Source organism: Centropristis striata, chromosome 21 (assembly GCF_030273125.1).
Source record: "Centropristis striata isolate RG_2023a ecotype Rhode Island chromosome 21, C.striata_1.0, whole genome shotgun sequence".
NCBI classification, from domain to species: Eukaryota; Metazoa; Chordata; class Actinopteri; order Perciformes; family Serranidae; genus Centropristis; species Centropristis striata.
Genome location: NC_081537.1, coordinates 2,173,120 through 2,201,051, shown reverse-complemented (window position 1 = coordinate 2,201,051; position 27,932 = coordinate 2,173,120). Strand labels below are relative to the sequence as shown.

At 39.3% G+C, this 27,932-nt stretch overlaps 1 protein-coding gene across 2 annotated transcripts; it reads left to right on the top strand.

Moving 5' to 3' along the window:
• The first annotated feature begins 552 nt into the window (after positions 1-552).
• On the top strand, positions 553-27,818 carry csnk1db (casein kinase 1, delta b). Of its 2 annotated transcripts, XM_059324168.1 has the most exons (10): positions 553-989; positions 6,012-6,122; positions 6,910-7,058; positions 12,635-12,863; positions 16,937-17,107; positions 17,503-17,651; positions 18,571-18,739; positions 20,113-20,252; positions 21,828-21,898; positions 25,849-27,818. In XM_059324168.1, the coding sequence occupies exons 1-9, from the start codon at positions 914-916 to the stop codon at positions 21,858-21,860; spliced, it is 1,227 nt and encodes a 408-aa protein (XP_059180151.1). In that variant the 5' UTR covers positions 553-913; the 3' UTR covers positions 21,861-21,898; positions 25,849-27,818. The 2 variants fall into 2 exon arrangements, with proteins under 2 accessions (XP_059180151.1, XP_059180150.1); XM_059324167.1 differs by lacking the exon at positions 21,828-21,898.
• Positions 27,819-27,932: the final 114 nt, after the last annotated feature.

The window sequence follows — 27,932 nt, the reverse complement described above, 5'->3', positions numbered from 1 at the left end:
TACTGAGGTATAATAAATAAAAACAATAGAAAAAACACAGAATACAACAAGGAGACTTAAGAAGTTAAAAGAAGATCCGTTGGTAGGTAAGGTACAGTGGAGAGATGATGATATGATGGTAATAATGTTATTGTAACTAGACAGTATATAATAATAGTACAGTATATAATAATAATAATAGTGTTTCAGAAATTAGCTTTTTTCTTTTAGGTAATAAAATTTATAATAATGTATAATTTTTCATGCCCGGATAATAAAACAACTAGTGGCAAATTCAACATTATCAGATTTTTTCAAATGGCCATCTTTTTTGGTTTAACATAGGCCTGCTGCAATATATTATTATTATCATTATTATTATTATTAGTATTATTATTATTATTATTGTATTATTGCAATATATTAAATTATTACAATATATTATATTGTTATTGGTATATTTTTATTATTATTATTTATTACAATATCTTATTATTTCGGCCCTTTTCCGTAATCTGCCTCTAGTTGCTAGGGGAAGTGACGTCAGCAGCGAATGACAGCTTTCAGAAAAAAAAAATCCAACAGGGAGAGAAGCTGCGTACGGTTTAGAGGGTTTACGTCCGGTAGCTAAATCCGTCTCCATCCTTGTGTTTTTGGGGCAATGTTGACCGTAAAAATGCGGAGAGCATAATCTACGTGTTCCACACTACCGGACGACACCGATATTATAAGTCTCCGTTACTCAGAAAGATCATAAAGCGATGGTGAAATCTGGTACATTGTTACAGCAGCAGCTGAAGGGGAGGAGGGGGGGCGGGGGGCTGTAAAACAGGATATTTACCGAGCAAAAACATCAACAAAACGGTAACGGCTGGACATTAACGGTTACTAGCGACGGTAGCGGGAACATCAGAGACGGTTACTAGCCGTTACCATGGAGCTGAGAGTGGGGAACAGGTACAGGCTGGGCAGGAAGATTGGAAGTGGATCTTTTGGGGACATCTACTTAGGTAAGAAACATTTATTATATTTATGTATATATTTATTATATTATATTAAACCAATTGAATATTATCTGGTCATTACCTGGTTTTATTTATTATTTATTTATTTATTTATTTATTGTTGGTGACCTTTTAAAACATTTCCATCAACTGCTAATCGCATTATCTTAATTGTGATGACGTCAGTTTAACGTGACGTCAGAAAGCTACTTATTGTTACTAATGTAAGATAAAACTGATGTGAGCTGAAATACATTGATACATTTGTGGCATTATGGGAAAAAAAAAAAATCCAGGTTAGGACTGCTAATGTCGGCTGATTTCACTGGTGTTTTGTTAGATTAAACCAGTGAAACTACTAACTAATACTGTTGGCTTTAGATAAGTAATCATTAATACATGCACTAATGTTAGATAGTAGTTTATATATTGATAGTTGTTATTGATTGTCAGTAGCATCACAGTACTACTGTCAGAATCACCACGGGTACTCAAACGTGACCTCAGCGTCACGTTATAACGGCTTACAGCCGTTCACAACAGTTGTAATGACAATACTGCTCATATTTGACTGCTAACACTTTATTATTTTAACCCTAACATGTTTAGGGTTAAACTGACCTTATTACACATGTTGTGCTTTGCACAGGTGTTTATTGTTGCTTTTATGTATGTATTTACTATTTCTATATATACATTCTAACCTTTATCTATGTTTTTAACAACCTAAACAAGTGTTATTTTATTTTGCTGTTTTATTTTATTTTGTTTTTATTTTTCTTCTTTTTTTGTTATTCGTATTTTAGTTCACATCAATATCTAAGAATAGTCTGGACCTAAGAACTTTTAATTTTTAATTTAATTGAATTTTTATTGAATTTGCCATTTCTTAACTCCCACTTTCTTAGGTTGAATGATGTGTGATATGTGCCTCTTTTGTGTGTGTGTATGAGACTCTATACTGCAAACAAAATCACAAATAAATACAAATAAAGTAACTTGAACTTGAACAAAAAACTGGTGGCCGTTACAGACAACATGGCTAACGTTTTAATTCAAATCTGAAGTAACTTAATTCCTCATTTTCTGGTTGCTGAAGGGGTTGCAAAATTAATTTTGAACAGTTGCAACTTGTATTGTTGAAATGCTTTAATTGTTATCCATACATGTTTGATATCTGTTCAGTCTGACTGGATACTTTGTTGGTCAGTTTGTGGCTTTGACTCTCATTGTGGACAAATAAAAAGACTGAAGTGAGATGAATAGAATGAGAATTTTCTCTTATTTGACAAAACAATTATTGATTGAATTTAATTTTGTGGACACAAAATTCAGTTAAATCAGTAATTTAAACAGTACAATCCCAATATATTGTATCGCAATACTCACCATATCGCAAAATGCTTAAAATCGCAATAATATCATGACTCAAGTATCGGGATAAAATCGTATCGTATCTCTACTATATGCACAGCTGCACTACTTCCTAACTTCCTGTTATTTCCTGTCTGCCATTATTGGACAAACTGATTAATCCAGGTGTGTCTGATTATTGTTGTCACAACAGTAAAATATTTTTTAAACATTTTTTTAAAAAGAATATTAAATTATTTAAAGTTTTTTTTAAAAGTATTTCCACCTACAGTGTATGAAAGTGGACTTACTTCATTTAAAAAAAACATATTTCTGAGTATTCCTACATTTACACATTCCGTCAATATTGAGCACAACATATTCTTAAAACAATTTATATCATAAACATCCATCCATCCATCCATCCGTTTTTCTTCCGCTTATCCGGGGCCGGGTCGCGGGGGCAGCATGTTATATACCATAGTGTTGCAATGTAAACGTGGATTGTATTTTTCTCTCATTTTAGTTCACTTTTGTTTTCCTGTATATAGATATAGATATCAGATTTTTATGGGGAAAAAATACTGGTTAAACCAATTGACAATGGATTAGATTACCTCATTGACCCATATAGATAGATATATACCTGTAGTAGCTGCTGCGGGTGGCGGTTATGGCGAGGCTAGTGACAGAGCTCAGATTGGAAATGTTTTTTGTTTTTTTTACTCCGCCCCGGCCCGGTTAAATACGGGAGAGTTACGGGAAAAATACTAATACGGAAGGATGGCGGGAAAGAAGGGTAAAATACGGGACTTTCCTGGCCAAAACTGGATACTTGACAGTATGATTTGACTGCTAACACTTCCAGTATAACTCTTACCTCTAAGTTACACCTCAACCTGCTATGAAGTGATTTTCACAAACTGATGCTCCTGAGTTCCAGAGGAATCATCCCACTGCAGAGACATTGTGTTTATAAACTTACACTACATAATGCTTCAAGTTTAACTGTTCACACCATTATTTGTTCTGTTGTCCTATTGGGTGTTAAGTGTTATACAACTGTATGTACCACAAACAAAGCTCAGGATGGCAAATAAACACCAATCCACTTCAATGCCAGTGGGCTGTCCCATCATTTAATATTTACACAACAAGTCAAAGAATTTAAGTACTTTATTCTAGTGTTGGGACAACGAAGATAAACGGAAATAAAGGAAATGCTTCACGAGGCTTCGTTGGCTGCACAAACTGTGTTGTTAGCCGCAAATAAACACTACTGTGCATGCTTTCTATGCATAGTTCCACCTCAACGCCAGCGTGCTGTCCACCGTATGAATAAACAAACAAACCCAGCAGCAGAATTGTGTAGGCAGCTAACTGCTTATAACTGCCAACTGCTGCTGTGAAATAAGGCTACAGGATGGCAAATAATAGTGTTGGGACACCGAAGCCTCGTGAAGCATTTCCTTTATGTTTTGACCCCACTAGATGGAGGTCTTGGCTTTTAAAAAAGGCTTCATCAATGGTGATTGAGTGTGTTTTCAGCCCTTTGTTGAACAAAGAGCTCCATCTCTTGGGCTCCGTAAATAAAGAAAATGCTTCATGAAGCTTCCTTGTCCCATCACTAGCAAATAATTACACCAACTTACATGCTTACTTGTTCCTTTTACTTTACGGCAGTTAGCATCAGGCAACTCTGACTGAGAAATGCTGTTCTTGTGCTGTTTGGTCATTGGTCATGACTTGGCCAGTGATTGACTTCGTGTCCTCGGGCCAGCTGATCACCCTCACTCGGCTCTGCAGAGTCGTGTTATTCTGACTTCATGACATTTCTGAAAGTTTTGAAGTAGCAGAAACAATGATTTTGCAGTGGCAGGTTGCTTTTAGAGGTGGCCTAAAAAACAAGAGTGCAGAAGGTGGATTTTGAGCAGCAAGAGGACAAGATAAATGAAGATCCATCAGCAGAACTGGACCATGATGATTTAAAATAACATTATATTGGGAGGCTTACAGCCTACATTATAACATAGGCCTCCTTTTTACTGACATCATTGCCTGTTTTGTTATGCCTCTAAGATATGGCTCTGCTGTAAAAAGCTTAATGTAAACACTATTCATACAATCATTCATTCATTAAGCCTCTTACACTTAATATGTCGCTCGAAAAACTCTAAATTATCAGTAAAATAAACCTACAGAGTAGGGGTGGGCGATATGGCCCTAAAATATGACCGATATATATCAAAATATTTCATGGTATTTTTTCGATAACGATATTCTTGACAATATTACAAAATAATATTTATATTTATTATAAATATTGGGATATTGTATGCCAAAAAAAAGACAAGCCAACCAATTAAATGCTTAATTGTGGACTTGACTCAAACTTGCGTACACAAGCTGAGACCAGACGTCAGATTTGATCCTCCGCTAACGTCTAAACTGATAAATTCATGCAGATCCTTGCGTAGAAATGACTGGAACCCCACTTTTCTGCCGTATGTTGGTTTCGTAAATGAGGGCCAGAGTGTTAAATCCTACCTACTGGACAGGAGCTTCTCTGTTACAATTGGAAACTGTTCTTCAACACCAACATCCTTGACCTGTGGAGTTCCCCAGGGCTCAATCTTGGGTCCACTATTATTTAACCTTGGTCAACTTGTAAAGAAGAACTCATTGGCCTACCACAGTTACGCTGACGACACTCAAATTTATCTCCCACTAATGCCTAATGACTATACCCCTGTTGAAACTCTGTCATTGTATTGATGAAATAGATAAATGGATGTCCCAGAATTTTCTACAGCTCAACAAAAACAAAACTGAGGTTGTAGTTTTTGGAAAGAAGGAGGAAAGACAAAAGAGTTCTGCCTTGCTTGAAAGAAAAGGCTTAATAGCAAAAGATGTGGTAATAAAAACTTGGGTGTCCTTTATAGATAACGACCTAAATTTTAGCAGTCACATTAAATCAGTCACAAAATCGGCATACTTCCATCCTAAAAATATTAACAGATTTAGAGGATATGTGTCAAAAGAGGATTGATTATTGCAATGTGCTTTTCACAGGACTTCCCAAAATAAGTTTGAAACCACTTCAAATGATTCAGAACAGAACCAGGGTCCTCACTAAAACAAAAAGGAGAGATCACATCACTCCGATCTTAAAGTCCCTGCACAGGCTCCCAATTGGCTACAGAATTGATTTTAAAGCACTTCTGCTTGTTTTTAAGTTTTTGAAGGGGGCGGGGCCAAACTACTTACATGACATGTTTAACCAGTATTCCCAAACCAGGTCCCTTAGATCACAACCGTCAGAACAAAGCAGCTTTTAGCCACTATGGCGCCATCACTGGAACCAGCTTCCATCAATAACGCCCCAACTATCGCCATTTTCAAAACAAAAGATAAGACCAAACTCTTTTTGGATGCTTTCTGCAGTTAATGCACATTGTTTTTATGTTTTATGTCTTTTTTTATTATCTCATTTACTTTTAAACTTCTTCTTTGCTGTTGGTGTTTATTATTGCTAAAATTGTGTATGGTTCCTATATTTTTATTTCTTCATTGTTTTTGTGTGAAGCACATTGAATTGCTGCGTGTATGAAATGCGCTACACAAATAAATATGACTCGACTTGACTTGACTTGTTAAAATGTTGTTGTTTTTCAGGCACAGATATTTCAGTTGGTGAAGAAGTTGCAATCAAGTTGGAATGTGTGAAGACCAAACACCCCCAGCTCCACATCGAGAGCAAGATCTACAAGATGATGCAAGGAGGAGGTGACGTATCAGCTCTGTCATATAGAAGCATTCCCCATTACTGGTAACATACAGAAACTTTACCATTGAATTGACCTATGTTGGTGAATTATCGGCATATTCAGCCTCGTCTAACTGCTGAAGTTTGACATGCATTACTTTTCTTGCCAACATTGTGGATGTGGTAGGTTTTTAATGTGGTGGTGTAGAGTTCAGGGAACTCCAAAACATGTATGTATGTGCTACTACGCCCCAAGCTGTTGTTTCATTGGTTGCCCTTTGAAAAGCTGGCAACAAAGTTAAAATAATCTGAATTTTGAGCGCAGAGCTCAGTATTTATTTTTCAATTGGTGCACCTGTTGAAAAATAATGGCTCTGTCCCCTTATAAGTAAAGAAATCCCACTAAATCGTGAAAGGAAATTATTTTACTCTTTGATTTTTGGAAAAAAAAGAAAACCTATATTGACCAAATTTCAATTCTGGGCAACTAAGAATACAAACTAAACATTTTTACTGTAACAATTCGGAGAATATCCAAGATTATAGTACCATATTTGTGCATTTTTAAAAAAAGCTACTTTTCTAAATACTTGAGTTGCTGTAAAAACGCAGTGCTCCATAATTTGTGACAATAAATCAACCACAAGACAATTGTCTGACTTTGCTTTTCTTAAGAGCTAAAGTAATTAACTATTTTTTCCCCCAATCCACATCCTAAAAATGCTTGGTATTTTGTTTTGGAAGGTTTTGACCTTTTGCCTGGTCTTCAGTAAGCGTTACCATGGTGATATTTCCATGTTTTTACAGTGGGCATCCCAACGATAAAGTGGTGTGGAGCAGAAGGTGACTACAATGTGATGGTGATGGAGCTGCTGGGGCCCAGCCTGGAGGATCTCTTCAACTTCTGCTCCCGCAAGTTCAGCCTCAAGACGGTCCTGCTGCTGGCCGATCAGATGGTGAGACTGCCTACACACACACACACACACACACGCACACACACACACACACACACACACACACACGCACACACTCAGGGTCGAAAACCATTAAAGTTTGCCAAGTATTTGGAACCAGTACCTGAACTCATTTTACGCAGTATCACCACCTGAGCTTTCTGTTCTCTCTGACAGTGTGTTGACATAACATAATTGTATAAGTTGATCGCTTAGTCACGGTCAATTTTAGTTTTAATTTCGTTTTGATTTTTTGTTTTCAAAGTTTAGATTTTTTGGGAAAATGCTTAGTTTTAGTTTTAATTTCGTTGTGAGTTTGCTAGTTTTAATTAGTTTTTATTTTTGGGAAAATGCTTAGTTTTAGTTGACAGTAGTAGTTTTTACTTTTCACTTTTTCTCGTAAATTTGTCACTTTTTTTCTCACAAGTTTGTCACTTTTTTTCTCACAAATTTGTCACTTTTTCTTGTAAATTTGTCACTTTTTAAATTTGTCACTTTTTCTCACAAATTTGTCACTTTTTCTCGTAAATTTGTCACTTTTTTTTCTCACAAGTTTGTCACTTTTTTTTCTCACAAATTTGTCACTTTTTCTTGTAAATTTGTCACTTTTTAAATTTGTCACTTTTTTTCTCACAAATTTGTCACTTTTTCTTGTAAATTTGTCACTTTTTTTCTCACAAATTTGTCACTTTTTCTTGTAAATTTGTCACTTTTTAAATTTCTCACTTTTTTCAAGTACATTTTTTTCACTTTTTTCCGTGTAAATCTGGCACTTTTTTATTAGTTTTAGTTTTTTTATAATGGGGTATTTGTTGGGTGCCAGATTCAATAAGGTCACAATAAATGTTTCCTTTATTTCCTTTGTCTGATCCATCTCAGCCCCAATAAGTTTGTTAAGTCATAAAACCAGGTAGATGAAATAGATTTCATATCAACCAAAAAGGTTTATGGATGAAAAAAGTTGACAAAGACGAAAACGAAGGACATTTTCACTATAATTTAGTTAATTTTGTAACCACACAATATTGTTTCAGTTATCGTTTTTTTTTTTAAAAACTCTCACTTTATTTTTATTTCAAATAATGAAAATGTTTTTTCAATTCTAGTTTTCGTTATTTCGTTAGTTTTCATTCACTATAATAACCTTAGTTAGGGTGTTTGCTGATTAATACAAATCCCTAATCGGTCATGACACCTAAACCTGATTTTCACCATAATCTCAGAGATCATGAGCGTTATGTTGTTATCTTGAGAAAAAAGCCTTTTGGTTTTCTCAAGATGACGGGATAATTTAATTGTTTTCACAAGAAAAAGAAAAGGCTGGTTCCTTTTTTGCTTCTTAATGTGTGTGTCATTTAAATGGTATGTGAACGGGCTGGAAAAAACTTTGAAAACATTTCATTTGAAAATACAATATTACTCCAAAGTATAAATTATTTTTAGAGTTTTTTTTCCTTTGATTCACTTGTGATACTGAGTAGATTATCTTGAGATAATTTAAGGTGGAAATTAAACAGTTTCAGCTATGACTAGTTATAGTGGGGCGGATTAGCTCAATATTTTACAACAATCGTTCACTTTGTGATAAAAGCATGAAATTTGGTAGATGTGTTGGTGAATTTGTTTCGAACAAATCTGGATATTGGGCCACCTCAAAAGCGCCCCCTAGTGGCCGTGGCAGGCATTTGTTATACGAATAAATCAATAATGAATAAAAACTGCCCTTTTAATAATACCAACTGGTGATGAATTGTATATTGTTGGAAAGCCTGATTAGTCACCTTTACAACGAGGTACAGCTTGTAAGGATCGTGCATTCATGGAATGAGCAACGGGGCTAAACGTGTGGGTAGCATCCCCCAAAAATGTGCATCCCCTGTGTAGTGGGGTGGATTAGCTGAACAATCGTTCATTTTGTGATAAAAGCATCAAATTTGGTACACTCATTGCTGAATACATGTTTAATGAATCTGGATATTGGGCCATCGCAAAAAAAAAATCTGATGGCTGTGGCGGCCATTTTGAAAAATGGCCATTTAAAAGCGGCCATTTTTAAAAATGGCCACCGGTGGTTACTGGCGACGAATGCTTTGCCTACCCTACAGCTGCTGCTTCATGTTTTCAGCACCACAAATATAATTTAGAGACATGTTAAAGTGACAAAAGCTTTATTACAGTCTAATAGAAAAGAACATTAACTTTGTATAACATTTTATTAGGTCTTGATATTCCCATTCACAGGCTACGGCCTCCTCTTTGGCTTGTAATCTTCTGTTGCTCCTTAAAAAGAAAAAATAATTTTCAATATTGTGTGACCTGCAACAATAAAAACAAAACACATTTAGACAGAGAAAAAAATCATACATTTTAAAAATTCTACTAGGGTTACTTGTAGCAGGATACTCTTTCTGGCAAAATCCTTGTTCTGAGGTGTGTGACTTAGTCAGGCGGCTTAGCCAAATAAAGGGGACACGCCGGACAAGAGCACCACATTTTTTCCACATACTCTCTATCATTATAGGTTTCAATTTTTAGTAGGAGCCACTTCATCAAGATTGCGGTGATGGCAGCCATATAAAGTCTATGAGAAACGCTATATCTTCCAAGCCACTTAGAAGGTCAATCTTGGTGTCAAAATCTACATTTTCTGTGTCCAGGAATCATTTAAAGCTATTGAGAATATCACTAGATGATTATTTGATCAATCCTGAGTTGAAACTGTTTGGAATCAATGTTCACGGGAGAGTGTGGATTAGCTGCCATGTACACTGCTCAAAAAAATCAAGGGTACGCTTTCATCCCATGTCAGATCTTGATCAACAAATTATTTACAGTTAATCATCCAGTGATATTCTCAATAGCTTTAAATGATTCTTTGACCCAGAAAATGTATATTTTGACACCAAGATTGACCTTCTAAGTGGCTTGGAAGATATATTGGTTCTCATAGACTTATGGCTTATGGCTTATATGCCGATCAACAATCTTGATGAAGTGGCTCCTACCAAAAGTTGAAACCTTTGGTGATGGAGAGCATGTGGAAAAATGTTGGTGCTTTTGTCCGGCGTGTCCCCTTTCTTCTCAAATCTGGTCCTAAGCCACCTGACTAACTGTGATGGAGTTATAAAATACATTTAAAAAAAGAAAAAAAGAACCACATGGGCAAAGGAGACATTACATATAGTGTGTGTGTGCCTGTGTGTGTGTGTGTGTGTGTGTGTGTGCAGAGAGGGATGTCCACATTCCACAGGACATAATTTAACAGTGTCTTATTAAGCTTTCACACCCAACAGCCACTGATACATGTTCCAAGCTAACTAGCTAGCTTAAGTACCTATTTTTGCTATCTTGCTAATTTACTTTTCGGCCAAGGCCCATGATGATTGTTTTTCTCTTTAGCCTTTATGATGTTCATAGCATATTTTATTCATAATTATAACAGGTGAAATAAAATATTTAGACATACCTTGATGGACAGTCCACTGCACTGCTTGTCCCAGGAAGCAAATGCTAGCTAGCTCATTTGCTAGCTAGCTCGATGGCTAGCCCGATTGTGGTGGGGCAGGAAAAATAACTGAAAGGGTGTCTAACTGGATTTTTGTTAATTTAATATGTGTATTTACATTTTTTAATTTACGTTTGTATATTTAGTTTACATTTTTTAAATATTTTAAGAAATAATTTAAATATTTTTTGTCATTTTAACGAAGAAAATGACTGCTATGGCCACTAGGGGGCACATTTGCGATGGCCTAATATACAGATTTGTTTGAAACATATCCACCAACACATCCACCAAATTGTGTGCTTTTATCACAAAATAAACAATTCTTGTGATTTATTGAGCTAATCCGCCTCACAGGGGATGCACATTTTTGGGGGGTGCTACCCACACGTTTAGCCCCGTTGCTCATTCCATGAATGCACGATCCTTACAAGCTGTACCTCGTTGTAAAGGTGACTAATCAGGCTTTCCAACAATATACAATTCATCACCAGTTGGTATTATTAAAAGGGCAGTTTTTATTCATTATTGATTTATTTGTATAACAAATGCCTGTCACGGCCACTAGGGGGCGCTTTTGAGGTGGCCCAATATCCAGATTTGTTTGAAACATATTCACCAACACATCTACCAAATTTCATGCTTTTATCACAAAGTGAACGATTGTTCAGCTAATCCGCCCCACTATTAGGATTTCTGTGCATTTAAGATGTTCTGTTCAATAACTGACAGAAGCTTCAAGTTACATGCTTCACCTTATTGTGCACTGAACTCAACAGCTTCAACACGTCTTCTAGGGCTGGCCAATATATCGATGTAAAAAAATATATCGATATAGTTCCATTTTTTTTCTTTCTTTCTATATAAATGCTGCCCTTATTAGGGTTAATCATATTTAGTTCTTTTGTAATGTTCGTTATTCTTTTCTAATATAGATATAAATATTTCTGGCCATATGATGCTCTAAAATGTTTCAACAGACTATAATTGACTCATTTTAAGCGTTTTTCGGCATATTAAAATTTGACCATTTTTGACAAAAATAGACATACTAAACATAGTACATACATAATATGAGTTTTTTTTCGATGGAGTCATTTTTGGACATCCCATAATGTGGTTATTTGTTGCTATTTTTTGACTAATAGTTCTTGACCCGTGAGTCCTGGGATTCGAACCAGCGAACCACACATATATAATTGTATTTTTCAGCTACTTTGGGACAAACTATACCACCATTGGCCTATTCTATTTCATAGGCTATTTTTATTTAGGATACATTTTTTTTATTTAAATGTGCACTTTATGGAGCTTTTATTTATTTTTTTTAAAAAAGGTTCTGCTGTTGTTATACGGTATTTATAATCACGTAAATTTATTATTATTTTTTTTATTTTTATAAACAAAACGCAACCCAAATAAATAAATAAAACCACAATAATAAACAAGAACCTTAACACATCAAAACTAAACAAGACACAAACAAACATCAAACATAATTACCACATAAAACATACAGTTTATCAGTAAACTTGATAACCTAAGAGAAAATAAAAAAAGGTTAAGTTAAATGCCAGCCTTCCACTTCAATAAACCTTTCCCACCTTTCCAAACACCGTCCAACATCACCATTCCTATTAGCAATATAACCTTCCAAAACAAAATAACGTTTTATAATCACGTAAATTAACGGTTTCAATAAAATTACTTGTGACATGTCATATTTGACTTTGAACATTTGCTCTCACTTTGCTTTTACTTTGATAAAAATATCAGGATATATATCGATAAGTAAATCTCCTAAAGATATCGGGATATGATTTTAGGTCCATATCGCCCAGCCCTAACGTCTTCTGCCTTTTTTTAGAAGCTAACAGACTAATCTTACTGTAGTTAGCGATGTGGCAGACATGACAGGTGGCAGGTGTAGCACCTCCACCAGCATTTCCTGTTTATTGTGTGATAATCTCAGAGGCTTTATGAACAGCTGCACTACCTCAAGAACAATGTGCTCTTCATTAAGAGGTACCGATCAGAATTAACACCTGATTCTTTTTGTTCTTCTCCGCTACAGATCAGTCGCATCGAGTACATTCACTCCAAGAACTTCATCCACAGAGACGTGAAGCCTGATAACTTCCTGATGGGTTTGGGCAAAAAGGGCAACCTGGTCTACATTATTGACTTCGGCCTGGCGAAAAAATATCGAGACGCTCGCACACACCAGCACATCCCTTACCGCGAGAACAAGAACCTGACGGGCACCGCACGCTACGCCTCCATCAACACACATCTGGGGATTGGTAAATAAAACACACAACAGGCCTGTTGGTCATGATCACATTTAGGCAATATATCGACTTATTGCTCCATATATAAAAGTGGACGCAATAGTTTTTGTGGACTCGATAATTGTTGTTTATATACGACATCAACATGTTTGCCAGTCGCTCAACCTGATCTCTGTGGGAGGTTTGGTGAGGGAACATTTTGGATTTCACTGTTCAGCTCAGCAGCAGAACAACAACTGCGGCCGCCGCTTATTGTAAACAAACCAGCATGCTAACTGTACACAAAGTGTCCGCCACTGATTGTGCACCGTTTAATTTACGGAATGTCTGGTGCTTGTTGTAAACAACCAGAGATCGCTAAGTGAACACCTCCTGCAGCAGCAGCACATACACACTGTACTGCTACAGAGCTAACTGTTAGCCTGTTAGCACATACACACTGTACTGCTACAGAGCTAACTGTTAGCCTCTTAGCACATACACACTGTTCTGCTACAGAGCTAACTGTTAGCCTGTTAGCACATACACACTGTACTGCTGCAGAGCTAACTGTTAGCCTGTTAGCACATACACACTGTACTGCTATAGAGCTAACTGTTAGCCTGTTAGCACATACACACTGGTCTGCTACAGAGCTAACTGTTAGCCTCTTAGCACATACACACTGTTCTGCTACAGAGCTAACTGTTAGCCTGTTAGCACATACACACTGTACTGCTGCAGAGCTAACTGTTAGCCTGTTAGCACATACACACTGTACTGCTATAGAGCTAACTGTTAGCCTGTTAGCACATACACACTGTACTGCTACAGAGCTAACTGTTAGCCTGTTAGCACATACACACTGTACTGCTACAGAGCTAACTGTTAGCCTGTTAGCACATGCACACTGTTCTGCTACAGAGCTAACTGTTAGCCTGTTAGCACATACACACTGTACTGCTGCAGAGCTAACTGTTAGCCTGTTAGCACATACACACTGTACTGCTACAGAGCTAACTGTTAGCCTGTTAGCACTGACTGTCCCGCCTCTAAAGGGAGCCACGCCTCTCTCACAGTGGACGCATTATAACACAGACTTTTTGTGCTTTTTCAGTAATACTGCAAATGTTTGACAGGCAGTAGGAATTGACAAAAATCTCAGAAACGGCTGTTTATATATTATTTTGTGTGCTTGCTTGCAAAAGCACACTAACTACTATTCACCGGGACTATTTTTATTTTGTGTGCTTGCTTGCAAAAGCACACTAACTACTATTCACCGGGCTTATTTCTACTTTTTATTATTCTTCCGTTTCTTCCGTGTCATTTTTCGGTCGACTACTCCTCCCAGAGTTTTGCTCGCACATACACAAAAAAGGTATCAAATCGACCGGCTCGCCCATGACAAGTGTGCTATGACTTTTATAAGGGTTCCGACAAACGGTTTTCAAATTATTGGGCAAAAACACGTCAAAAAATCCCCCCAATGTAACCCTATGGAGAGTCTAGAGTGGAGAAGTCATCAAACAGAGTGTAGAGGGAGAGAAAGAATTGTCAAAAAATAAATTTGAAAACTGCGCTCCAGGCCGCAAATTTCACTCTACAGAAATAATTTATACATAGAAACGTAGGAAAATTTGTCCTCTCACTCACAATCCTCTGGTAAAGCTGTCAGAGTTATAGTTTGGGCGCAGGACGCACAGATGCTCAAACAAAATGCACCAACTGCCGCATCGGCTCCCATATTAAAAATGAAGGAAGATTTCTCAAAAAAAAAATTTAACAGTTTTTTAAAATCGCTCTAACAAAGCTATTTTTTCATTTTTCTTAAAAAAAAAACATATGTAGATGTTCAGGAAGAACTCAGGACGCTCAAAGTGAAGTCGGATCAATGATAGCTATTATGGTTTTGCCAAAAATGCTTTCTGTTCGAGGCCAGAAATTTCAGTTTGTCCACCTCTGTCTGCGGAACTTTCTCCAACAGCAGTTAATTTCAGTTGATTGCTCTGCTCTTATTGGTCGACTCCACCTGGCCACGTGGTTGCTTAGCTACCAAACCCTCCCCCCTCCCCCCTCCCTCCTCCAACACAGACATTCTAACTGATAACTGTCAGTTTACTCTAAGTAAACAGACATGTTGTTCTTCATAAAACATGAGACCTTATAACTTGACCATACATTGTCCAATCTTCCTCAAACTTGTCAAGCATGATGATGGTTCATCACTGACCACTTAAACATAACAATATTTCATAAATTCCCGCCCTTTTTGATTAGCCACGCCCCCTTTTACTAACTAGTGAACCGTTTGTCCTAGAGACTTGTATGAGGTGTCAGTGCACTCAGCAGAAAGTCCCTGTTTAATCCCTGCCCCTTTTGATAAGCCACGAGAGTCACGGCCCAGAGGCAAGCACACAATCAAAATTTCTTTAGAAATTTTCTAGTTATTTTTAATCTTCCGTTTCTTCCGTGTCATTTTTCGGTCGACTACTCCTCCCAGAGTTTTGGCCGCACATACACAAAAAAGGTATCAAATCGACCGGCTCGCCCATGACAAGTGTGCTATGACTTTTCTAAGGGTTTCGACATACGGTTTTCAAATTATTGGGCAAAAACATGTCAAAAAATCCCCCCAATGTAACCCTATGGAGAGTCTAGAGTGGGGAAGTCATCAAACAGAGTGTAGAGGGAGAGAAAGAATTGTCAAAAAATAAATTTGAAAACTGCGCTCCAGGCCGCAAATTTCACTCTACAGAAATAATTTATACATAGAAACGTAGGAAAATTTGTCCTCTCACTCACAATCCTCTGGTAAAGCTGTCAGAGTTATAGTTTGGGCGCAGGACGCACAGATGCTCAAACAAAATGCACCAACTGCCGCATCGGCTCCCATATTAAAAATGAAGGAAGATTTCTCAAAAAAAAAATTTAACAGTTTTTTAAAATCGCTCTAACAAAGCTATTTTTTCATTTTTCTTAAAAAAAAACATATGGAGATGTTCAGGAAGAACTCAGGACGCTCAAAGTGAAGTCGGATCAATGATAGGTATTATGGTTTTGCCGAAAATGCTTTCTGTTCGAGGCCAGAATTTCAAGTTTGTCGACCTCTGTCTGCTCACTTTGATGGAACTGTCTCCATCGTCAGTTAATTTCAGTTGATTGCTCTGCTCTGATTGGTCGACTCCACCTGGCCACGTGGTTGCTTAGCTACCAAAGCCCCCCCCCTCCCCCCTCCCTCCTCCAACACAGACATTCTAACTGATAACTGTCAGTTTACTCTAAGTAAACAGACATGGCTTTCTTCATAAAACACGAGACCTTATAACTTGACCATACATTGTCCAATCTGCCTCAAACTTGTCATGCATGATGATGGTTCATCACTTTTCAGTTCTACATAACAATAATTCATAAATTCCCGCCCTTTTTATTAGCCACGCCCCCTTTTACTAACTATTGAACCGTTTGTCCTAGAAACTTGTATAAGATGTCAGATTACTCAGCATAGAGTCCCTGTTTAACTGGTGATTGATAACCCCGCCCCTTTTGATAAGCCACGCCCATTTTACTAACTAGTGAACCGTTTGTCCTAGAGACTTGTATGAGGTGTGAGTGCACTCAGCAGAAAGTCCCTGTTTAATCCCCGCCCCTTTTGATAAGCCACGAGAGTCACGGTCCAGAGGCAAGCACACAATCAAAATTTCTTTAGGAATTTTCTAGTTTATAATATACAATGATATTTATCTCAGTGCAGTTTCTGTTAACAGAGCCCGAGAGTCTATTTTTATTTGTTTTGATTGGAGTTTGTTTATTTATGTTTTATGTATCTAGGATGTTTTAATATTTATTGTCCACATTTCAATTTCAGTGTTCAATATTCTTGAGATTTAAAAAGTAATTGCTGCAGAAAAGGCTGAACTCAGCTATACTATCGTTTATCGTGATAGTTTCTGGGAAAAAATATATCGTCCTAAAAAATGTGTTATCATGACAGAACTAATCACATTACTTGATGTATCAGGCCATGAATTTCAAGTTGTATTATCCAGTTGTGTTTTTTCTCTCTTCTCATCTTTTACCTCTCGTGTTGTCTGCCTCTTCAGAGCAGTCGAGGCGTGATGACCTGGAGTCCTTGGGTTATGTTCTCATGTATTTTAATCTGGGCTCGTTGCCGTGGCAAGGCCTCAAGGCTGCTACCAAGAGGCAAAAGTACGAACGCATCAGTGAGAAGAAAATGTCCACCCCTATTGAGGTGCTTTGCAAGGGATACCCATGTGAGTATCAACTTGGTTTTTATCTTTTTTAAGTTAAATTATCCTAAAAATAATGTTTTATTTGTACCAATAGTAATAGAGAACGGTCATTCTGATCAGCTGAGAATGCTTTTTTTTTTTTTTTTTTTTTTTTTTTTTTTTCCCTCCGGCAAGTGCTAGGGAATAGTGTCCCCTAGTAATCCCACAGTGCTTTTAAAATTATCCCATCTTCTTTTAATTTATTTTAAATTTAATTTTGTTTTGTTTTGTTTTTTGTTTGTTTCTTTTTACCTTTGTCAATTCTGCATTTTATTGCACTTTTTGCACTTTTATGTGAAGCACTTTGGTGCGGCTCAGCCGTCTGTAAGTGCAACATATAAATAAATGTAACTTTGACTTTTCTCCGTCTGTCACAGCTGAGTTTGCAACCTACCTGAACTTCTGCCGCTCGCTGCGCTTCGATGACAAGCCGGACTACTCGTACCTACGGCAGCTCTTCAGGAACCTGTTCCACCGACAGGGCTTCTCTTACGACTACGTGTTTGACTGGAACATGCTCAAGTTTGTGAGTACCGTACTTTCCGCACTATAAGGCGCACTGGACTATAAGCCGCAGGTGTTTTAATGTTTAATTAGCATATGTAAGGGTTGGTGCACAGAGGGGATTGTGGGGAAAGAGATGGCTGCTTGAGGAAGCTTCTTTTACAGCCAGATTGACTGTCTTTAACTTAAAAGCTGCATCATATGCATTTCTACGTTTGTTGTCCATAATGACGGTTTGTGCATGAAAACTTCCTTTGCACAAACTATCTCGCTCTCGTAATGTCGGTCTGTCTCTCGTTCTGTCTCTCGTTCTGTCTCTCGTTCTGTCTCTCGTACCACTCTCGGTTTCACTTTTACTTTAGCGCGCTACCTGTTTCACTCTTTTCCGGCGCCCTGCCAGATCGGCTCGGGGTCCTTCGTCTGCCGCTGATTACGGCACGGCGACTCCGACAAACTAAGTAGCTTTCGACACAAATACACACAGACAAGTGAAAAACAGCTTAAAGTATCTGAAGGACCCTGAGCCGATCTGGTCCGTACACCTGCCTCCAGCTTTTCCTGCTGGAGCCCGCCGCTCCTGGCGGACCGGTCATAGAGCCCATAGAGTTAAAGTTGGTGGACTGTAACCTGTAGAATCCATAGATTTAGGAGGTAACCTAGTGGCCGTTCGCTGTAAAAATCCATAGATTAGCCGCACCGTTATATAAGCCGCAGAATCGAAAAATGGGGAAAAAGGCGCGGCTTATAGTCCGAAAATTACGGTACTAATCATCATGTCTAGATAGTATGGGGGTTGGAAAATCGGCTACAATTTACTCTTTGGAGCCTGTTAGCACGCTGACATTAGCCTTTAGCTGATAGAGCTGTACTTGACTGTAGACAGCCCACTCCTTTCCTCGTTGATCATTTGTTGTTGTTGTTGTTGTTGTTGTGTTGCACAGGGAGCGAACCGAGCAGCAGAGGAAGCAGAGAGGGAGCGGCGGGACCGGGAGGACAGGCTTCGACACGGCAGGAACCCCGGAGCCAGAGGATTACCTGCTGCATCAGGACGACCACGAGGAACTCAGGACGGAGCCCCGCCCACCCCGCTAACACCCACCTCACACACAGGTCAGCCACCTCCACCCTCTAGACTCTACACCTATGTGTGCTGGGATCCTGATAGAAATATCATTTTAAAAGAAACGCACAATCAATGTAGTGTTAATAGTGAAATTCTTTTCAGTATGTGCTGTAGACTTTTGGAAATAAGTTGGACAGTGGCAAGAAAAACTAGCCACTGTACCTAGGCATGAATCTTTCTGCATTAGTTTGTCATAAAGTTTGATCTGATCTGCATATAGTAGAGTATATACAAACACAATGTGCCCTTAGATGAACTCGAGGCCAAAAGTTATGAAGCAACTTAAATGTTGTGTTCTCAGTGTCTTCTTATAAAACCAGTGTGTATTGTGTGTATTTCTGGATGTGTTTACTACATGATCAGACTTTACCTTTATTGAATTGAACCATTTTCCTCCATTGACCTTTAGGTAAACATTGATGTTATCAGACCATTGGTGAATAAATGTTACCAACAGAAAAGAAGGGCTTAGTTTTAGGGTGGAGGAGACTAGGAAGAGTCACATCTTCAGTTCAACAGGAAGGAGAGGAGACAAGGAGACAGGAGAGGAGACAAGGAGATGAGAAGAGGAGACAAGGAGACAGGAGAGGAGATGAGGAGAGGAGACAGGACAGGAGAGGAGACGAGAGAGAAGACAAGGAGACAGTGGAGGAGACAGGAGAGGAGACAAGGAGATGAGAAGAGGAGACAAGGAGACAGGAGAGGAGACAAGGAGAGGAGAGGAAACGAGAGGAGACAGGGGAGGAGACAAGGAGATGAGGAGAGGAGACGAGAGGACAGGAGAGGAGACAGGAGAGGAGATGAGGAGACAGGACAGGAGAGGAGACGAGAGAGAAGACAAGGAGACAGTGGAGGAGACAGGAGAGGAGACAAGGAGAGGAGAGGAAACGAGAGGAGACAGGAGAGGAGACAGGGGAGGAGACGGGAGGAGACAAGGAGATGAGGAGAGGAGACGAGAGGACAGGAGAGGAGACAGGAGAGGAGACAAGGAGACAGGAGAGGAGATGAGAGAAGACGAGGAGAGGAGACAGGAGAGGAGATGAGAGAGGAGACAAGGAGAGGAGACAGGAAAGGAGAAAGAATGTCTTTATAAAACACATCCATGAAATATTCATAGTGCTGGTTGAAAAAGTATGCATTTATTATGACAAATTAATGGAGAAAACTAGGTAATAAAGGGTTCGCATACTTTTTCTTGCCACTGTATGTAGACACAACACGTCTTCTGATTTCAGTAGTTTGAGCTTCTCTTTAGAGATAAATATGAGGTTTACAGCAATAATACTGGTATAACTATATTGTTTTATTATATCTCTTACCTTCTCCTTCCTCCTGGTGGCGTTTTGTTTCTGATCTCCAGCGAACACTTCCCCTCGACAAGTGTCCGGGATGGAACGGGAACGAAAGGTCAGCATGCGGCTTCACCGCGGCGCTCCGGTCAACGTGTCGTCCTCAGACCTGACAGGACGCCAAGACACGTCCCGCATGTCCACGTCACAGGTACAAGACTCACCTGACACGGCTCTCTAGTCGAGTCTCTTCACCTGCTAGTCTCAGCAGAAACAAGAAACTTTACTGACCGTACATGATTCTACCTTTCCCCAGGAAGTAGAAGTCGTCCCTTTAGCTTTACTGTAACCAGATAGAATTACATTGTAAAGTTAATTACACTTTGTCATCATGGAAGTTTGTATCTAACTACTTCATAAGATAGTTTCACCTTAGTCCCTGATTACTTTAGACTTTTGCTCTACAATGTGTTTGTGTATCTATATACAGTTGTGCTCATTAGTTTACAGACCCTGGCAGAATTTATGATTTCTTGGCCATTTTTCAGAGAATATGAATGATAACACAAAAACTTTTCTTTCACTCATGGTTAGTGGTTGGGTGAAGCCATTTATTGCCAAACAACTGAGTTTACTCTTTTTAAATCATAATGACAACAGAAACTACCCAAATGACCCTGATCAAAACTTTACATACTCTGGAGATTTTGACCTGAAAACGTGCACACAAGTTGACACAAAAAGGTTTGAATGGCTACTAAATGTAACATCTTCACCTGTGATGTGTTTGCTTGTAATCATTGTGTGTGTATAAAAGGTCAGTGAGGTTCTTGCATCTTTTCATCCACTGCTAAATTCTGGATTCTGAGTCATGGGGAAAGCAAAAGAATTGTCAAAGGATCTGCGGGAAAAGGTAACTGAACTGTATAAAACAGAAAAGGGATATAAAAAGATATCCAAGGAATTGAGAATGCCAATCAGCAGTGTTCAAACTCTAAATAAGAAGTGGAAAATGAGGGATTCTGTTGAAACTAAACCAACAAAAACTGCCACAAAAGACTTCAAGCTGTCATTGATGTTAAAGGGCACAATACATGGTATTAAGAACTGGGCTATGTAAACTTTAGACCAGGGTCATTTGGGGCGGCTGTGGCTCAGTTGGTAGAGCGGGTCGTCTCTTGATCGGATGGTTGGTGGTTCGATCCCCGACCATGGCAGCCTACATGTTGAAGTATCCTTGAGCAAGATACTGAACCCCAAATGTCTCCTGGTGCTGCGTTCATCGGTGTGTGAATGAATTCCCAATGGTGGCAGGTGGCACCGTTTAGGGTAGCCTCTGCCACCAGTATGAATGTGTGGGTGAATGAGTCAGTCTGTAGTGTAAAGAGCTTTGAGTGGTCGCAAAGTGACTAGAAAAGAGCTATATAAGTGCAGGTCCATTTACCATTTAGTTTCTGTTGTCATTATGATTTAAAAAGAGTAAACTCAGTTGTTTGACAATAAATGGTTTCACCCAACCACTCATCATAAATTCTGCCAGGGTATGTAAACTTCTGAGCACAACTGTATATATGCGCATATTCTCTGCACAGGACTCAGATCCAGAGCAATAGCAGGTAGTTTCAGTACATATGGATTTATGGCTGTAGAAGCACAGCCTCCTGTTCTTCTGCTAGAGAAGTGCTGCTCTACAGCCGTTTCTCTCCCGTGGTGATGTGGTTTTGTTTAGGATGTGGGTTCTGACTTGACATATTGGGCCTTCTCTCTCCCTTCCCCCCAACCTCAGAATAGTATTCCCTACGAGCATCACGCCAAGTAGACGCTCGCCACGTCCTTGTGTGACGGCGGCAACACTGGGTGAGTCCTGTCCCTAAAGCACCAGGGATGCATGGGTCCAGATCCAGTTCTACACCGGGCTGCCTGGGAGTCTTGTCTTTAGTCCTGGTTCCAGCATTGTTTACTTCCAGGCTGGTGTCTGCCATTTTATCTGAGACAAATTCTATAACTTTACAAGGGGCACAATAAAAATACATATTGGAGCAGGAAATAAGATCAACAGCATTAAATTCATCATGTCAGTACAACAGAAGTTCTACCTGGAACACCACAGCTCAGTGCTTTACTAGTGATCTGAGCATCCAGTTTGTAAATCAGCCTTAGCTTGAGCGACCTGCTATTGATGTTTCAATAGTACAGCCACTTGGCTGTTGATGACTTGATAATTGCATTTAGGGCTGCACGATTATGGCCAAAATGATAATCACGATTATTTTGATCAATATTGTAATCACGATTATTAATCATGTTAGGGAAAACATCTGTATTTTTATTGCACTAATTTTAAACAAACAATAGTGTTTAGTGTCTGGTGCTTGTTGTAAACAACCAGAGATCGCTAAGTGAACACCTCCTGCAGCAGCAGCACATACACACTGTACTGCTACAGAGCTAACTGTTAGCCTGTTAGCACATACACACTGTACTGCTACAGAGCTAACTGTTAGCCTGTTAGCACATACACACTGTACTGCTACAGAGCTAACTGTTAGCTTGTTAGCACATACACACTGTGCTGCTACAGAGCTAACTGTTAGCCTGTTAGCAATTTGCAGACTGGACGCTAAGGGGTTAACATTCCCTCTGGCTCTGCAGCTTGGAAAGACTGCTGCAGGAGTACTGTGCCGTTCTTACTGGGGATTTCCACCGGCCACGGAACAGCCGCGTGTATTCCGTTGGCTCGATACGCTGCCGTTAGCGTTCTATCCAATCAGCAACCGGGCTTTTTTCAGGGGAGAAACACGGCCCCGCCCCCTGGTGGTTGGTGGACTACTGGTGTAGAAAGTGCTTGATTAGATATGCAGGAGAGACACATTTTAAAATGGAAATATCACCGACGATGACGTTAATTTATTAGTGGCGGCCAAAATCGTGATCACGATTAAAATTCAATTAATTGTGCAGCCCTAATTGCATTGTATCAGCCTGGGTCTCATTGAACAATCAGATCCTGGCAGCAGAGGGACGAGTCCTCTGAGAACTGGAGAACTGGATAATGCATCACAGTGTATCAGAGCCTAAGACCTGACCTCCCTTATTGTCCATGCAGTGTTGATATATAATGCCCCTGAAGCAGCTCTGTGCCTGTGGCTCCCTGCTTGCCCTGTTGGTGTGATGGCTGGACGGCAGGCCTCCACCTGCAGCATCCACATGTATTTACCTCCCTACACCCCCCCACCCCCACCCCCCCTCCAGCCTTGCTTGGTGCAGTCCAGTGTGTTTCCACCTTCAGATTGCTGTCTCCCTGGTCTTTCACACTGAACACCTGCATGGAATGAAGCTAGCCAGCATTTGGCTTTGTCATGGCTGAAAGCATGTTAGCAGCTGCTGAGAAAGCTTTTGGGATGGTAAGTCTTTCTGAAATCAGTCCATGTTTCTTGTCTATTTATTACAAAAAGACAAGAAGAAAGAAGTGAACTCATGCTGGATGATACTTACTGGCAATAGACCTAATTAGTAGTGTTGGGACAGTGAAGCCTCGTGAAGCATTTTCTTTATGTTTTGACCCCACTAGATGGAGGTCTTGGCTTTAAAAAAAAAAAAGGCTTCATCAATGGTGATTGAGTGTGTTTTCAGCCCTTTGTTGAACAAAGAGCGCCATCTCTTGGGCTCCGTAAATAAAGAAAATGCTTCATGAAGCTTTGTTGTTCCACCACTAAGCTTTTCTATTTCTTATAAATTCTGATTTATTCATTGTCATGGGATCTGCTATTTTTTCTGTGTACTTTCCTCACTTTGGGGTTAAGTTACCTTAAATTTCATACTGAATCTAAAAAAGTTGAATAACAAATGCGATACATTTCTATGAGCATCAGACACTGGATTCATGAGTTATGGTGGAGATCCACCAAGTCAAACAAAATAACTTAAAGATGTGACAGAATTAAATAAATGAAAACATTTGAGACAAGAAACGGACAATGCAGTAACAGAACCTTGATTCATATTTGATCAGCACTGGCCTTTTTTTGTTCTTGCTTCCTTCAAACTTTTGGCCTGTAGTGTAATACCACACAAACAATTATAATATTTCATGTCTTTATTGAACACATTCTTGAAATATTCATAGTGCTGGTGGAAAAAGTATGCATTAATTATGACAAATTAATCAGAAAACTAGGTAATTACAAAGGGTTCACATACTTTTTCTTGCCACATTATGTAGACACCACACGTCTTCTGATTTCAGTTGTTTGAGCTTCTTTTTGGAAATAAATGTGAGGTTAACAACAATATTACTGGTAATTTCATACTGAATCTAAAAAAAAAGAATTAGACCCTGGATTCATGAGTACAATGGAGGTCCACCAAGCCCAACAAAATAACATAAAGATGCGACAGAATGAAATAAATGAAAACATTAGAGACAAGAAACGGACAATGCAGCAACAGAACCTTGATTCATATTTGATCAGCACTGGCTCAGTTTACAGAGTTTAGGAAGCCTGGTGTGTTGCTCTCGACCGACCTCATTTGCATGAAGATAAAGTTTATTTGTTTTGATGCAAATTCAAATTGGGCAATTGGTTCTTCAACTCACCATGTTGGCTCCATCATGCAACCTGTGGCTGCATCTTCTGCTCTTCATAGAAAATAATAGGATCCCTCGACTTCACATGAGTCGAAGAATGTGGAAAGGATATATTGTAAATTTTATACCACTTTCCATGTTCACTATATGGTTGCTAGAAAACATGGAAAACACTTGTTGCTGTATGTTACGTATTTGACCACACAATATAAGATTCACGTAAATTAAAAAATTATCTTAAAAGCTCATAAAATATCTTTTTTTTTTTTTTAACCATTATTTAATCAGGAAATATCCCATTGAGATTAAGACCCTCTTTTTCAAGGGATTCCTGTCCAAGAGGCAGCAAACACTAAATACAGTTACATATTTACATCAGACACAGACCATAAACGCTTGATGAGGAACAAGTGCATATTGTGGAATTGGCCTCAATAACTCTCAGGTTGGATTTAAAAGTGCTCGAAGAAATTAAGTCAGTGAGTTTCCAGTCTTTCTGGAGCATATTCCAGCATAAGGTGCAGAGTAAACAAATGCCCTTTTACCAACTCTGTAGAGCAGAAAGGACAGAAAGCAACAACTGATCTTGTGAACGAAGAGAATAAGATCCAGCATTTCACACAGTAATTAAGGTGCAACTGTACGAAGGCAGCAGTCCCAATATTGTCTTTATAAATGAAAGTATATCAATGACTCTGAGCCCTTGGATTGGCCAGAGGATCATTTACAATCTTACAGTTAGTAATGAAGCTCAAAGAAGCTGATAAACACTATCAATCATCATTGAGCAGCAGCATTCATGTACAAAAGATCTCCGTAATCTAACACTGATAAAAATGTTGCAGTGACAAGACTACTTTAAAACAAAAACATAACTTATTTCGAAAATAAAAACCCAATTTTAGCCTCAGCTTCTTCACGAGATTTCCATATGTGGCTTGAAGGTGAGTGAGTCACCAATTAAGCCTCCTAATATAAGTATTTATACATATGAACCAATATTTCCACCATTGCTGAAGCCTTTTTTTTAAAGCCAAGACCGCCATCTAGTGGGGTCAAAACATAAAGGAAACGCTTCAAGAGGCTTTGTTGTCCCAGCACTAGTAAAAAGGCTTTAACCGTCAGCAGGTTTGGTAGAGGGAATCATGCCTGGGAAGCTTTAGAACAGACGTTTGTTCTTGTATTGACCCTCCTGCTTCTTGTCCTGTGTTTCCTCTAGATGGTGTCCGGTGTTCCTACTGCTGGTCTCCATCTCCTCGCTCCTCGATGAGCCCCCACACTGTACCCTGGCAGACCAAGACCAGTATCTGGACCAAGCAATCCCACATACTAATACTGCTACTCATTACTAACAACTACTACAGCGACCACTGGAAGCTTGATGGAAGCTTCTGACTCTTGTACAAAACTCCTCCTCCTTCAAAAAACAAAAATAAACAAGCTGCCACCACCTGATTCTGACTGGGCGGTACTGTGTCCAGGGTAACCGTGGCAGCCAGTACTGTGTCCAGGGTAACCGTGGCAGCCAGTACTGTGTCCAGGGTAACCAGGGCAGCCAGTACTGTGTCCAGGGTTACCGTGGCAGCCAGTACTGTGTCCAGGGTAACCGTGGCAGCCAGTACTGTGTCCAGGGTAACCAGGGCAGCCAGTACTGTGTCCAGGGTAACCGTGGCAGCCAGTACTGTGTCCAGGGTAACCGTGGCAGCCAGTACTGTGTCCAGGGTAATCGTGGCAGCCAGTACTGTGTCCAGGGTAACCAGGGCAGCCAGTACTTTGTCCAGGGTTACCGTGGCAGCCAGTACTGTGTCCAGGGTTACCATGGCAGCCAGTACTGTGTCCAGGGTAACCGTGGCAGCCAGTACTGTGTCCAGGGTTACCATGGCAGCCAGTACTGTGTCCAGGGTTACCATGGCAGCCAGTACTGTGTCCAGGGTTACCATGGCAGCCAGTACTGTGTCCAGGGTTACCATGGCAGCCAGTACTGTGTCCAGGGTTACCATGGCAGCCAGTCTTTTCTAGGACACTAACTGAGCATTTGTCATTGATGACCCGACATTTCCACAGTCTCACTGTCTGCTAGTTCATCAATAAAACCTTTTTTTTTCTCTTTTGTTTGGTTAAGTGTATTAATGACAAACAGCAGCTTTTCTTTTTTTACTTATACACACTTACACACAGACACACACACACTCTATGTATTTGTATGGGTAGTTTTCGGGATGCTTTTCACTGATATTTCCAGTTTTCCTTCTGTCTCTCACTAACTTCTGTTTCCAACTATCACGACTTCCACTGACGGCTCTCTCCAGTCACTATATAGCCATTTGTATTAAATAAAAGGAAAGTACTTATTTGCATGTTTTAGAGGTGAGGAGGCGAGTTAAAAACCCATGAATGTACCAAAAATCTGCTTTAGTATGTTGGGTGCAGGAGGTTGTGTAATCACCCGTTAGTTCTGTGTGTTTATTCACCTCCAGGCTCTGAGTCCTGTCCCCCTTTCAGTGTTCTGTACAAAGGAAGTGCACTTTATGTGGGGCATAAAGGGGATCAGTTCACATATTTTATCATGTTCATCGACTGTGTACAGATAAAACACTTCTCATTTCTCTTATTTGTACTATTTCTAAGCTGTGAATTACTTGTATTGCTGTGTAAATGTTTGATCATCCGGAGGGGACCCGGGTCTCAACACGACTTGGGACTCGGTCTTGGAATCCAGCTGCTGCAAGTTTGGGTTTCCATTAATGTGGTGGTGTCCCGTCAGTGCGCCCCCTGCAGAGCCTCGGGGTTGTTACAGGAGCTGGTGCACTGGATGTTAAAAAGACATTTAGTGTTTGAGGCTGATGCTCTCAGTGAGCAGCAGTCAAACACCACAGGCACCCAAATGAATCTTTGTGAATCCTCAAACAATTATTGAAATGACACAAAGCTGAACATTTCACAGGCTTATTTAGTTTGTTTTTGTTTTGTTTTTTAAATAATTTGTCAGAATGAAATATAGCCTCTTGTAATTCATTTTTGCTACTCCTCATTCTGAATTTTTAGCCTCTCTTGACCTCTTTGCAGGTCAGCCATTCTACACCTAATAATGAATTATGTAAGCAACCAGAACAGCAAGATTTACTTTCTCACATTTATATTTGCCACTGTATTTGTGTACTTAAACTGTAAATAAATGAATTACTTGTACTTTTGTGTTTTTGCAAAGTAGTGTGAATCAACTATCAGTCATCAGAAAGGTGCTGAACAATACTTTTGTTTGCACATGTGAGATTGTTTCCATTTGAACAACAGCTGTGAAAT

Coding starts and splice junctions, on each gene's coding strand:
- csnk1db (XM_059324167.1), top strand. CDS start 914: ATGGAGCTGAGAGTGGGGAACAGGTACAGGCTGGGCAGGAAGATTGGA. Junction 18,740..20,112: donor AACACCCACCTCACACACAG/GTCAGCCACCTC, acceptor TCTGATCTCCAG/CGAACACTTCCCCTCGACAA. Junction 20,253..25,848: donor CCCGCATGTCCACGTCACAG/GTACAAGACTCA, acceptor TGTTTCCTCTAG/ATGGTGTCCGGTGTTCCTAC.